The 14,884-nt window shown below is 43.8% G+C and overlaps 1 protein-coding gene across 1 annotated transcript in view; it reads right to left on the bottom strand.

Annotated features, from left to right (window-relative positions):
• ANKRD31 (ankyrin repeat domain 31) overlaps window positions 1-11,724 on the bottom strand; it is a 119,393-nt gene extending 107,669 nt beyond the window's left edge. The window contains exons 1-5 of the mRNA XM_065407031.1: window positions 11,621-11,724; window positions 10,665-10,741; window positions 9,063-9,151; window positions 7,813-7,859; window positions 3,455-3,537 (exon numbers count right to left, since the gene is read on the bottom strand). Coding sequence (XP_065263103.1) covers window positions 3,455-3,537; window positions 7,813-7,859; window positions 9,063-9,151; window positions 10,665-10,741; window positions 11,621-11,724 — 400 coding nt within the window. The remainder of the gene's footprint in view (window positions 1-3,454; window positions 3,538-7,812; window positions 7,860-9,062; window positions 9,152-10,664; window positions 10,742-11,620) is intronic.
• Window positions 11,725-14,884: the final 3,160 nt, after the last annotated feature.

Genomic DNA, 14,884 nt, shown 5'->3' with positions numbered 1-14,884 from the left:
CATCTTTGAAAAAGGAAGCAAGGGCCAGATTTTTAAAGGTACATAGGCACAGGGGCATCATTTAGGGAGGCCAGGGAAGCTCTAGCCTCCCCTACCCCCAAGTTTCATGCCAGAGGTCTACTCACCCTAGCCCCAGACGGAGGTGTTTTAACTGCAACACAGCTAAGCCTGAGTGTAATTTGGGAACAGTACAGCCTTTGGGGCAGGGAGTTTGTTTATAAACAGAGGCAGGGTGAGTAAGATAACAAAAAGCTTGTCATTAAAGTAAATTAAGGATCGTGAGATGATCCTGAAAGAAGTGCCAGGCACTCCTGTTAAAAGACAGGAAACAAAGGGTAGGAATAAATGGTGAGAATGGAGAGAGGTACATAGTGGTGTCCCCCTGGGATCTGTACTGGGACCAGTCCCATTCAACATATTCATAAATTATCTGGAAAAAGGAGTACGCATTGAGGTGGCAAAATTTGCAGATGATACAAAACTACCCAAGATAGTTAAGTCCAAAGCAGACAGCGAAGAGCTACAAAGGGATCTCACAAAACTGGGTGACTGGGCAACAAAATGGCAGATGAAATTCAATGTTGATAAATGCAAAGTAATGCACATGGCAAAATATAATCCCGACTATACATACAAAATGATGGGGTCTAAACTAGCTGACCCCATCAATAAAGAGATCTTGGAGTCGTGGATAATTCTCTAGAAACATCTGCTCAATCAAAAATGCTAACAGAATGTTGGGAATCATTAGGAAAGGGATAGATAATAACATAGAAAATATCATATTGCCTCTATCTAAATCCATGGTACGCCCACATCTTGAATACTGCATGCAAATCTGCTCACCCTATCTCAAAAAAGATATACTGGATTTGGAAAAGAGTACCAAGAAGGGCAACAGAAATGATTAGGGGTATGGAACACCTTCCATATGAGCAGAGATTTAAAAGACTGGGACTTTTCAGCCTGGAAAAGAGATGACTAAGGTGGGATATGATAGAGGTCTATAAAATCATGAATGGTGTGGAAAAATTGAATAAGGAAATGTTATTTATTCCTTCACATAATACAAGAACAAGGGTCACCCAATGAAATTAATAGGCAGCAAATTTAAAACAAACAAAATAAAGTCTTTCTTCACAGACAACCTGTGGAACTCTTTGCTAGGGGAGTTGTGAAGACCAAAACTAAAGCAGGGTTCCAGTAAGAACTAGATAAGTTTATGGAGGATAGGTCCAACAATGGCTATTAGCCAGAGTGTGCAGGGATCCAACACCATGTTCTGCATATCCTCGCCTCCGTTTGCCAGAATCTGGGAATGTGTAGGAGCCAGAGGGGGGACATGCTGCTGCTTCTGGGAGCTGATTGAGAGAAGTGCTGTCCGGAGCCTGCACCCCTGACTCCCTCTTGTACCCCAACCCCCTGCCCTAATCCCCCTCCTGCCCTCCGAGCCCCTCGGTCCCAGCCCAGAGCACCCTCCTGCATCCCCAACCCCTCATTTCCAGCCCCACCCCAGAGCTCGCACTCCCAGCTGAAGCCCTCATCTCCCCCAGCACCCCAACCCCCACCCACATCCGAAGCCCCTTCCCACACCCTGAACTCCTAATTTCTGGCCCCACCTCAGAGCCCTCACCCTCTCCCACACCCCAACCCCCAATTTCATGAGCATTCATGGCCCGCCATACAATTTTCATACCCAGATGTGGCCCGTGGGCCAAAAAGTTTGCCCACCCCTGCACTAGACCTCACTCCCCTCTCAGAGCTGAGATAGAACCCAGGAGTCCTGACGGGGTCTCTCTCCCCGCAGAGTTAGTAACAATGTAAGAATATACATTAAAATTTTAAACCTAACCAGTGTCCCTTAAGTGACTTGCCACCAGACGTGAGAACATGCGAGTATTAGAGCTGAGTGGGTCTAATATTTACTTCATTTTCATTTTTTATATAGGAATTAGATACAGGGCTCCTGTCAGTTAATTGCTAAGTTATCTGCCAAAAAACTAGAGCTTTCACGTGCCTAAGTAGCCCCTGGAATAACGGTTAAAGTTGGATCCCCCTTCCAAAATCTGTAATGGTGGCCCTGCTTAGGCACTGTCCCACTCAGCATGTCTCCCACAGGGTTCACCACCTAGCGGAATTTTGAGAGCCAGGATAGGTGCCAGTTAGGCACTTTTCTCCCTATTCACTTAGATGGGGACCATCTAAGCAGCTACATATGGGACTTTAAAAAGCTGAAATGAGTGCTGCCCTGCTTAACTGGACATCTTCTTACTCAAGCAAGGCAAGCTTGGAACTTTGCAAAGCGATGAGAGGCTGACCGGCCCTTACACACGTCTGACTGCTCCACGGCCATTTCCACTATCTAGTACAGCACTGGAAAAGAGAAAATACTTTTTATTCCCCTCCCTCTGGAGTCCCCCTGAGCATCCCTAGGAACCCTAGCCACTTGATAAGACACACTCCACTTCCCTGCTCCCAGCCAAAAGCTAACCACAGGCACAAGACAGAAACAATGGTGAGCTGAGCTTCCCACCATGCTTTCATGTCAGCATTCTGGAGGGTAGGGGAGGAGCAAATGGAGAGAAAGGGAGGGAGGCACTCCATGCCATGCCAGCACACACTAATCCAAGTCCCTTTGTCCATAGCCTCAGACGGTTCCCAGCAACTCCTGGAGGAAGTCAATTTCAACAATATCCCCGAGCACATAAAAGATAGCTTTCATCATCTAGCTGGGTTGATGGCACCCTGAATTTATGCTCTGGATATACTCAAGCGCTTAGTGGATCCCCAATTGCTATAGGAATGCAAGGGGACAATCTTCTACGAGGGTGGAAGGAACAGGAAAAAGTCCTGCCTCTTCATTTAGCCCTGGCCTTAGAGAATATGCTAATAGGAAAAATACATGAAAATCCCTCAAATACACAGGAAGAAAGTAAGAATTACCATCACTAAACTCCTAAAGTGACCCAGATGGGTCCTGGTGCCGTTATCCCAACCTTGCAACTGATCTGAGCAAAACCTTCCCCACCCTCCTTTCCTATCTTCTCCACTAGGACGCTCATGGACACCCATCCATTCCTCACTCACCCTTGCTCCAGACCACAGTTACTGGGTTACAAAGCTACAACCATTTGCTCTGGGGGAGTGGCAGCACTTAGGACACCAAGGCTTAGATATTTCAGTGCCAATTGGCAGGAAAACAGTCACCCAGGGGGGTTAGGCAACAGCTGAGCAGTGGATTTAAAAATACCATGGGCATGTAAATGTTGGATTTAGCCATTTAATTCTTCTTTAGGTACGTAAGTACCTTTAAAAATCTGCCCCTCTGGTCTCAAAGGTCACAAATCTATATCCTAAATAAATCTATATGTATACTCATTTACAGTTTCTCAGTTGTTTCTGCCAAATTTAGAGTGACTGTATTTTAGGTTGTTTTTTACAACATAAAACATACCTACAGAGTAATTTTGCTCTCTACCTACTGAGGCATTTAGTGGAAGACCAGGCTGAGAAATCTTTGTAGTAAATACTGCACCCCTAAAAAGAAATAAATATAATTTTAAAAATTTGCCATTCAAGGAGCAATGCACAAAAATACTTTGCCCGTTCTCATGGGCTATGCCTTCCCTGGGTCAGCTGCCGCCGACCTGCCGCCGGACACCTGGGCCGCAGTGGCCCTGCTCCTTCCCCAAGGCCCCCACCCTCTGTTGCTGCCTGCCTGCTGCTGCTCGCCGCGTCTCTCCTCCTTGGGGGCGGGGGAGTGAGGAGGGAACATGATGAGCCAGTGGTGGGCGGGACGGTCTGGCGGGGGAGTGAGGCAGCTCGCTCGGCCGTGCACTGGGGCTGGCCGGCCATGGGAGGGGAGGCTGGCCAGCCATGGGGGGCGGGGGATGCTGGCCGGGGCCGGAGGCTTGGCCCGGTGTGATTGGGGCCGGACTGGTGGGGGGTGGGGGGAAGGGGGCAGCATCCTGGCGTGGCTGGGGTGGGCAGGCTGTGGGGCTCCTCTTGTTATGGGGGGGGTTGGGCTCTGGCGTGCGGGTGGGTGCAGCCTCGGGCAGAAGAGTCACGGCCAGCAGGCTAGCCTCCCCAAAGCGGGGCTTCACCCACCACCCATGCACGTTCTGGTACTTTGGACAAAATTTTCAGCCTTGTAAAGGGTCAACATACAACAGTTTGCTACTTTAATTGGAGTTACCAACCTATTCAGTGTAAACACAGCACTGGATTAGTTTTGATTAAAAAATAACACAAGTTTGTTTAACTATAAGGAGCGATTTTAAGTGAGTACAAGTACAAGGTATTAAAGTCAGAAATGGAGAGAAATACAAGAGAAGAGAAATAAAGATAGAATGCTTTCTAGTCGCTAAAACTTAACAAACTAGACTTGGATCAAGATAAAATCCTTACCACATGTCCCCAGCAACCTTGCTGACCAAATTCTCAGGTCAGAACCCCTCCCAAAGTCCAAAGGCTGGTTCCTGTCTTCTTAGGTGAGATAGAGAGAGAAAGAATCCGGGGTGCTTTTGCCCCTTGCTTTTATAGTCCAGGCACCTTTTGAAATGCATTTTCCTGGGTTACCCCTAGATAAAGTTCCTTCCCGCTGTGAGGAATATGGAATTTCATGATGAAAGAGATTCCACGCTGTTGCTTGCTAAATTGCAGATCGAGCTGTTCCTGCCTCTGGCTCATTGCCAAAGAATGACCACTTGACAGATGATTGCCAATCAATTTTCAGGACACCTGACTATCGGCATTAGTTTGTCCTTTGTCTTTGTGGAACAGGTTTACCCCCTTCCCAGACTTATCTGGTAAACACATTTAGGTCATAATTTCAGCTTATGTTCATAACTTTACATATAATGTTGCTACACAGATTTCACCATGATATTACTGATCAGTGAGTTATTAGTTTTCAAACAATACCTGACAAGGCATATTTTACACAAAGATTATTACAGTAGTGTGTAGGGCAGAGGTCCCTAAACTGTGGGGTGTGCCCCCCCGCCCCAGGTTAACACAGAGGAACATTCAGGGCCAGGCGGCGGGCCGGGCCAGCCCCCACAGAAGCAGGGAAGAAGCACCACCCAGCCCCCAGTTGTGGCCCTGGCTCCCAGCCCCATGTCTGACTCCCGTCCCCAGCCTCGGTGCGGTTCTGCACCCAGCTGGGAGCCTGGCTGCAGCTCTGCTCCTGACTCTGCTCCTGGCCCCGCCCCCAGCCTTGGCTCCAGCACCAGCCCCACCCCCAGCTGTGGCCCGAGCCTCATCCCCTTTACCCCTGTCTGCGTCCCCCACCGCAGAGCTGCGGCTTCATTCCTGGCCTTGGGGGGGCAGAGGGGCATGAACAGAGGGAAGGGGGGCACAACCCTCAAAAGTCTGGGGACCACTGCTGTAGGGTGTGAATACAGGGGTGCATTCAGTCACAATGTGCAAAACCAATGTGACCAAATTGTTGAGTCCTCTTCATCAACCAGGTAGGCAGGTGGTAGTCCAACCAGATGCAGGATTTTTGTGACCAGGAGCTTCACCAGTGGAGAACTTCCAGAGCTGGGAAAATATATGATCAGCTTACACTATGTTGACCTTCTAGTTACTTTAAGACTGATTGTTCCATGTGGTACCCTACATAGGTGCTCATAGTGGTTTTGCCACATCACAGAAAACAAGTAATGCTGCAAGAGAAAATTTTTTCCTGTGATGTGGTAGCCACCAATATGGATTGCTAACTCTGACCTGCAGACCACACCCAAGGAAGAGAAGAGTAACTACAGAGATGTTAAAATAGGCATGGCTAAAATGACAGTAGGGAAGAAACTCGGAGAGCAAGGGAGGAAGATGTGTCAGAGCCTGCTGGAGTCTGGAAGAGAACTTCCAAAGAACTTACTGACCAAATTCAGCATCAACTGAATTCATCCACTGAGGCCACACCACGCTCAGCGAAGGGCCTGGCCGATGCCAACAACATGGCCACCACTCAAGTACAGTGAGCTCAAAGCCTGTCTGAGCAGAAGAGATCTGCAAGGAAGGAGGAGTGCAGATAAAAGGTTTGAACCTGCAGGAAAGGATATACAGTATCTACCCCCTTTAGTGAGGTTCTTTGAACAGGATGAATAGGGACTTGGATTTGCAGACCTATTCAGTTCAGGCAAATCAGACTAAGTTTAGCAGACATGCAGGGAGTGCCACCAGACTTCAAGTCTGGCTTTTGGGTGTGGGTAGAAGTTGGGGAGAGGGATCTCCTAGCTAAGGTTGAACCATCTGCAGGAGACAACTGGAGCATGTTTGGAGAACTATTTTCACTTTGTGTAAAATGAGGCATGGGTACCACAAGTCACATCTGGGTGCTCCCTGAATCGCCAGGCTGTGGAGACCAACACTAGAAAGGCCACTTTCTATGCCAGGAGACAAAGTTGAATGTTGAGAATGGGCTCAAATGTTTCAGAACAGAAGTCATTTAGCATCAGGTTTGGGCTCCAAAGAGAACAAACTTAACAGGAGGCCTAAGGTAAGAAACTACTCTAAGGAACTTGGTTGGGAGCTCATTAAAAACCTTCCATGGAACTCCTAAGGGTGCTGCTAAAGGATGAGGCCCAAACCATAAAAGATGAAGGCCCTTTCTCAAGCCCATCCAGATGAACTCTGCTAATCTGGCATTAGCAGATTTTCTGGTTTAGGTCCCAGGGAAGAGAAAAAGATATACAAGATTCTGTAGTAAGAGAGGGAAGCATCTTTCAGGGCATAAGCCTGCAGAAATCAAGAACGAGCTTTTTCTGCCATGTATATACCAACAACAACTGGATAGGTGCATTACTGAGTTGGTGAAGTATCAGGTACTGGCTACTGCTAGAGACAGGATACTCAATTAAAGGGACAAATGGCGTGATACAGTATGGGAAATATAAAAAGATGTACTTGCTGTTGTTTATAAAGCAAGTTAAAAAAAACCCAACCATTATCTCATGGTACTTACAAACTGATTTCCATAATCATAAATTCATAGTATTGAAACACCTATTAGATCAATGATACTCAAACTGAGGCTCGCAAGCCACAAGTGGCTCTTTAACATGTCTCCTGTGGCTCTATGCAGCACATGATATTAAAACACTGTGTGATTTATTTATTAACCAATCTAAGTTATTGACAAATCAAGATGTTTTTCCTATATTATTAACCAATTGTAGTTGATAAAATAATACTTGGTCAGTCATTTTGCTGTGAGAATTATATAACTAAATATTTCCCCTGTCACACTGTTTAAATGAGTATATAGTACTATAGTAAATGAAACAATGAATTCACACTACCATGGCTTTTTTGGGTAATGTTGATCGCTAATTTGGTTCCTGAACCACTGAGTATCACTGTATTAGATCATCCAGCCTATTTTCTTCCCAACACAGATTATTCCCTACCGGATTTTAGGATTTTGTGTTGTCTAGTGTTAATTGCTCCAAGGGATGGTGCTTCCACAAGTTATTCCATGGCATAGGCCATTCTATGGTTTCATAAATCTGTGTCAGGATGTTTTTTCTGACAACTTAAATTTTCCTTTATTTTTTTCCAGTTATGCCCAGTTATATATCCTTATATATAAATATATAGGAATGGGCAAAAGAATGGAATGGTTTCACCCATCACTGATACAAAGCGATCTCTGGCATTAAACACAACTGCTTATTAGCAACCAGTAAAACTATTTTATAATTCAAGGCTGGAAAAAATATCCCATTCAAATGAGGCTACAAGGGAAACTTTTTGCTGGGAAATTACTGTTTGTCTGAATGGAATTTGACCAGCGCATATTATACTCACTGTAGCAGAGACTGAGATTGTTCAGTTTCACTCATCTTATGAGACAGCTGGGAGAAAAAAGTGTTTGAACAACTTGGTGAATATAAACTACTCAATGATTTAATTTTTCAGCATTATTATACACCTAGCTTCTTCCTATTATCAGTGGTTTTGGAAGACCTAAATACAGCAGTTAGCAGTGAGACTCCAAATTCTGCTAGACCGGATTACTACGTAAAATATTACTATGGCATATGGGCTACTTACTCAATCCAAGTCAAGGAAGACAAAATACAGTCAGAATGAAAATATACCTTATATAATTAAATTGTATACCCTTAAGCTTGAGCTCTTTTATTTGTGAAATGACCAAAGTACAAATTAAATATATTCCTCGCCTCAAATTCACCCTCTTTAGTTGAGTTCTGGAAGCAAATACTCCCCTGTCCCCAGTTATTTTTAACCACTCTTTCTTCCCTCTGATAACAATAACCGCATCTTCCAGTTAAAGAGGATAGGCTGCTACTCCAGAAATGGCTGAAGTAATAGCATCAATCACAACAACTATGAGAAATACTAATAGTACACAAATTGTCCCCTAAACTAAGGCCTTCTCTACACTGGAAAGTATTTTTAACCTAAAATGTGAATTTAAATTAATATAGTTATGCCCGTATAACACACACTCCTCTCCCCTCCAGTGTGGACTCTCTTATTCTAGAATAAGAGTTCCTTCTTCTGATTTAGTTTATGTCTCTTGGGAAGGGTTTAAGCTAAACTAAAAATAAGTCTCTCATATCAGAATAAGAGCATTCACTCAGGGGATTACATTGATGTTACTATACAGGCATAACTGGAAATATTTTCCCAGTTATGTAAGTCTAAAGAAGCTCATATACAGGACAGGAATCTCCATCACATCAATCTAGAGTTTCCTACTACTCATTCTGTCAGCCTGTCATCTGCAGGTGGAAAAAACTGGTTGCCAATTTGAACATCCGGTAATTTTACAGGCTAATTACAGCCCTGCTCCTGAAAGTGTAGCAAGGCCTGCGCCCCCATGAAACTCCAGAGGAGACTCTGCTGTGCATTCCTGGGGTAAGTATATACTGCAGATTTGGTGCTCCTCCTTCCATAAAACCCTTTTCAGTTACATACACTCTGGCTCTTTCCACATACAGAAGCGGGAGGGGCACAGTCAGGCACAATTACTCTAATAATTATTCATTGCAGTATGTGTGTAGCTGAGGAGCTGTAATTTCTATACATACCGGATTTATCTGGTTCTTTTGCTTCATATTTTTTAGATTATCACTGAATTTACAGACAAACTGAATCTCTGGGGACAGGTTTTCTAAAACTAAACACAAAAATAGGTAGTTAAAGCCACTTTTGTTGCACTACTGTTATACAGACTCAAGGAATTTCTGCAAATTCCAACTGCCTGAAAAAATAATTTGACAAATCACACCTTCACACTGGTCACTTCTGAACTAGATTCTAAAATCACAATATGGCAGATGCAAGAACTGAAAAGAAAACAATTTAGGGAAAAAATTATTAATTCTTTTGCAGACAATATTAAGGAAACATGGGCTACACATCAGACAGTGTGATTCATTTCTGACAATAGGTTTTTTTTCTAACAACTGGAATTTTAGTCAGTGTCCTCATGCATATAACAAACTTTAGTACTCATCTTTACACATTAATTATCAAACTGATATGGGAAGATTAAAATTACTGAATGATGATACTGAGAAAAAAACTCAGCTCTAGAGTAATATAGAGTGCATCTCTGTTGAATTTGATCCCTTATACTGCAAAAATCACAACACTGGCATCCAAATTATTTTGTTGCTTATTTTATCAACTTAAATTGACTATAGCGCATATTTTCTTGTCATGAAATTGATGTGATAAAAATTAGCACAAATAATAACATGCTAACTACAATGGGCTGAATAGAAACCAAAAGCTTAACAATGAGCCAAACAAAAGCTCTGTACTCTGAAGCTCTAATTCCAGTGGATGACCAGAAGGAGCAAGTTCTTTCAGGTGAGGATCCTCTCTGCTGACAAAACTTTATCACCAGACCACAGAGAATTCAGCTCCAATAACTGACACCAAGAAAATCCTAGCCATTTAGAAAGACTCCCATTGCCTTCAATGGGGTTTGGAATCAGACCCCTACCTACTATGAGTAGATATAAGGTGAGAGGTAATCTCTCAAGGGGCCAGATTTCAAACCATGCAGGGTCTTAAAAATAGGCAAAAATACCATGAATTGGACCCAGAAACAAATAAGAAGCCAGAGTAGAGTTCTGCACACTAGTATTTTGTGTTCGGAATGCTCAAACACTTGCAAGGTAGGCAGTAGAATTCTGCTTTGCCAGTCAAGTTTTTATTGACAGGAGTATGGGATCACCACATTACTTAAAAGCGATTAAGTGAGGCTGAATTATGGAAGGCAACCCAGACAGGTCCCAGTGAAAATTTTATGCCACACCATCAAATACTTGTTTATGCCCCTTACTTTGAGGCTATCGTAGAAAGCCTTTAGAGTTAACAAAAAATAAATTCATACCCCTGCTCTTCTTAAACTAGGTACCCTTAGTAACAACATACTGGCAGAATGAAGGAAAATAAGCACTAACAAATTTATGTTTTAAATGTATATATTTAAAATATATTGAAAATTTGGCCTGAAAGATTAACTAATTGTTATTCAGATTTTAGTAGAGATGCAAAATTATTCTGATTAAAAATACTGTACAAAACTGTTTCGCCTAAAAATTAAGAAAGAGTCAAAGAAATAAAGGTCTCAGGAAAAACAACATATATTGTCTACTGAAAAAAGAACAATTTCTTACCTCCATCTACTCTTCTTATTTCGGCAGCAAAGATGGTTTCAGTTGTTAGAGATACCTCCTTGTTAACAAAAGATAACCTTTAAAAAAAATAAAAAAAACCCTACAAATTGTTCTGTCATCCTCTTACCAAAGGTACAAACACAAGCAACAAAATATTAACCAAAGCCAATATTTCTAACTCCATTCCTTCCCTATATTATCACTTATTAAATACCACTGTAATTACGTGAGAGCATTTTTAAGGTAAACACTATTTTTCAAAAGTTTAGAACCTGGTTGTAAAAATCTGCATCAAGCTGCAAATTGGCATAGAAGGATGTGAGTCATGAATACATCTCTGTTTTTACAAATTTCCAAACATTTTTAGTCAACATTTCTTAGGAGATACAGAGTAAGGGCAATGTTGTTCAGCGGGTTTAATTTCTCAGTAACCAAAGTATCAGTTTGAATGAGAACATCAAGAGAGTTCTGAAATTAAAAAATAAAAGAAATGTCCACATTTGCAGTATTTTTATTTTACCAATGCTTTTATCATTGATTTTATTTTCTTTGGGCTGGATTCTGATACCTTTATCCCATTGAGTAATACATTGTTTCTCAGGTAGTCCTATAAAAATCAATGGGACTATTTCTAGAGTAAGCTACTATTCCATATAAGGGTTCCGGAATACCCTATGGAGATTTTTTTCCCCTCACACTTTAACCTGTCGCAGAAAATCTTAAAATAGATATTTATCAAAGAATCTAGGAAGGCTATTCTAAAACCATTTTAATCAGGTTTATATTAGGTAGATTCCAGTCTCATAGGATTGTTCTTTGTGCTTTGTGTTTTTGTTTCCAAAGGTGATAGTCCTACATGGCACAGATGCAGCATTCAACTCATCACATAAGTCCCAGCAATGTATTAACACTCATTTTTTAAGTCACACTTGCTCCTATACATATATATTTATCACCTCTTCGTGTGCAGCTCCTCTTCGTCTAGCTCACTCTCAATTACTGAGCCCTCCACTACTGTCTCATCACTGTCACTGTCAGAAATGTCACCTCCCTTCTTCATGGCTCCTTCTCCACTCCTCAGCCTCCTAGGGACAGCTCCTCCAGGCAGCCACTCTCCCTCCCTCAGGCAGCTCCTCCAGGCAACCCTCCTCCTCCCTTCAGGCAGCTCCTCCCACTCCTGAGGCACTGAATCACAAGCAGGAGCAAGCAGAGGGTGGTGCAATGCCTTCTGGGAACTGTAGTCCTCAATGGAGCCTTGTTGTGATCATCCGAACAACAAATTTACTCTAATTGTGAGCTTAACTGTAAGGAGTGAGTGAAAGTTCATAAAAATGTCACAATGCCATAATAAATACACACTGATGGGAAAAGGTGCAAGAGAGAGAGAGAGAGACTGAATTAGTCCAAACAAGAAGGCCAACTAATATAACTCAAGGACTGTGTTAAGATCAGGCCTGATTAATATGAAGTGTGTGCCACAGGACATCAATGAATCAAAATTGGTGTGTCAGAAATTAGGTCTAACTGGTGAACAATATAGTGAGGGGACAGGCTATTACGCTCATCACTCCTTTTGGAGGTCCTTAAAAGAAAAGACTCTTGAGGGGGAAAAATAAAGAAGCAGCTGTATCCCAACAACCTCTGACTGAAAGACAGGTGAACAGGAAAGGAATGAGCTTTACCATTGAGGCTGCCGGGTGCCACCCCCATCATCTTCTTGGATCCACCATGACACCATTGAGCCTTTGCCATCCTGATAAACAGAATCAGACTTTAACAACAGCTCCATCTCATCCCCAACTAACTTCTTCTCTGTTCCCCAAAAAGGGCAGTGATCACCATCTAAGAGACTATCAAACAAGGGTTTTTTTCCTTCTAGACTTTCTCCAGCTAGAGGGAACGTGAACAAGAGATACTGGTAAAATGAAAGCCTTACTTAATATTCTATATTTCAAATGCTTTAACTATATCTTTAATAAAAGGTGAAAAAGATTTTTAATGGTGTGTTCACCATGGTAATAAGCAGGCTGAGCTCATCGTATACCAAACCCCAAACCTGGTATAACACTGTTTAATGTTGGATGTGACAGGGTCATGTTAACACTTTTGACTCTTTGGGCCCATTTATTCCATCTAAGGCCTGGTCTACACTACGATGTTAGGTCGAATTTAGCAGCGTTACCTCGATATAAGCCTGGACCCGTCCACATGACGAAGCCCTTTTTTTCGACTTAAAGGGCTCTTTAAATCGATTTCTTTAATCCACCTCCGACGAGGGGATTAGCGCTGAAACCGGCCTTTCCGGGTCGGATTTGGGGTAGTGGGGACGCAATTCGACGGTATTGGCCTCCGGGAGCTATCCCAGAGTGCTCCATTGTGACCGCTCTGGACAGCACTCTCAACTCAGATACACTGGCCAGGTAGACAGGAAAAGGCCAGCGAAATTTTGAATTTCCTGATTGCCCAGCGTGGTGGAGATCCCAGGTGAACACGCAGAGCTCATCAGTACAAGTAACCATGATGGAGTCCCAGGATCGCAAAAGAGCGCCAGCATTGACCGAATGGGAGATACGGGATCTGCTCGCCATATGGGGAGACGAATCAGTGCTGGCTGAACTCCGTAGCAGTAAACGAAATGCCAAAACATTAGAAAAAGTCTCAAAGGGCATGAAGGACAGAGGCCATAACAGGGACGCACAGCAGTGCCGCGTGAAAATTAAGGAGCTAAGGCAAGCCTACCACAAAGCCAGACAGGCAAACGGAAGGTCCGGGGCAGAGCCGCAGACATGCTGCTTCTACGCTGAGCTGCATGCCATGCTAGGGGGTGCAGCCACCACTAACCCAACCCTGTGCTTTGACTCCGTCAATGGAGAATCACGAAACACGGAAGCGGTTTTTGGGGACGAGGAAGATGATGATGAAGACATTGAAGATAGCTCACAGCAAGGAAGCGGAGAAACCGGTTTCCCCAACAGCCAGGATACCTGGAACCAGTAACCCCCAAACCCACCCAAGGCGTGCTCCCAGACCCTGAGGGCACACAAGGGACCTCTGGTGAGTGTACCTTTGTAAATATTACACATGGTTTAAAAGCAAGCGTGTTTAATGATTAATTTGCCCTGGCATTCACGGCCAGTACAGCTACTGGAAAAGTCTGTTAATGTGTATAGGGATGGAGCGGAAATCCTCCAGGGACATCTCCAGAAAGCTCTCCTTCATGTACTCCCAAAGCCTTTGCAAAAGGTTTCTGGGGAGGGCTGCCTTATTCCGTCCTCCATGGTAGGACACTTTACCACGCCAGGCCAGTAGCACGTAGTCTGGAATCATTGCATAACAAAGCATGGCAGCGTATGGTCCCGGTGTTTACTGGCATGCAGACAATATCCATTCCTTTTCTCTCTCTGTTATCCTCAGGAGAGTGATATCGTTCATGGTCACCTGGTTGAAATATGGTGATTTTATTATGGGGACATTCAGAGGTGCCCGTTCCTGCTCTGCTGAACAGAAATGTTCCCCGCTGTTAGTGATCATCCCAGAGAATTGGGTGTGGGGGGGAGGGGAGGGGGGTTAGTTGGGTTTGTGCTGCACGTTAACCCGGAAACCACAGCCCCACCTTTTACATTGCAAACCCATTTTAAATGGCCAACCCAACGGCCGTTTGGTATGTGAAATGAGGGCACTGCTGTTTGAAACCATTCCCACATGTTATGAAGGTTAAAAAAGCCAAAAGACTGGCTTACCATGGCTGCCTGCAAGCCGAATTCTGTTGCCTGGCACTGCGTGAGTGATCTCTCACACCAAACCGGCAGGCCCTCAATATAAGAGGAAAAATGCGACCTTGTAACGAAAGCACGTGCTGTGTAATGTGAACAGCAAGATTTAACGTGAAAGAGTGTACCCATTGTTCTCTAAAATGTGTCTTTTTAACTACCACCTCTCCCTTCTCCTCCACCAGCTGCAAATGTTTCTCCTTCAGAGGCTAGTGAAGATTAGAAGGCGAAAAAGGCGCACTCGGGATGACATGTTCTCGGAACTCCAGATGTCCTCCCACGCTGACAGAGCACAGCAGAATGCATGGAGGCAGACAATGTCAGAGTGCAGGAAAGCACAATATGAACGCGAGGAGAGGTGGTGGGCTGAATCGCGGGCTGAAGAGAGCAAGTGGCGGGCTGAAGAGGATAGGTGGCGTCAGCTTGCTGACAGAAGGCAAGAGTCGATGC

This window comes from Emys orbicularis, chromosome 6 (genome assembly GCF_028017835.1).
Source record: "Emys orbicularis isolate rEmyOrb1 chromosome 6, rEmyOrb1.hap1, whole genome shotgun sequence".
NCBI classification, from domain to species: domain Eukaryota; kingdom Metazoa; phylum Chordata; order Testudines; family Emydidae; genus Emys; species Emys orbicularis.
The sequence above is the reverse complement of the archived record's forward strand: the minus strand, read 5'-3'. Positions and strand labels throughout refer to the sequence as shown.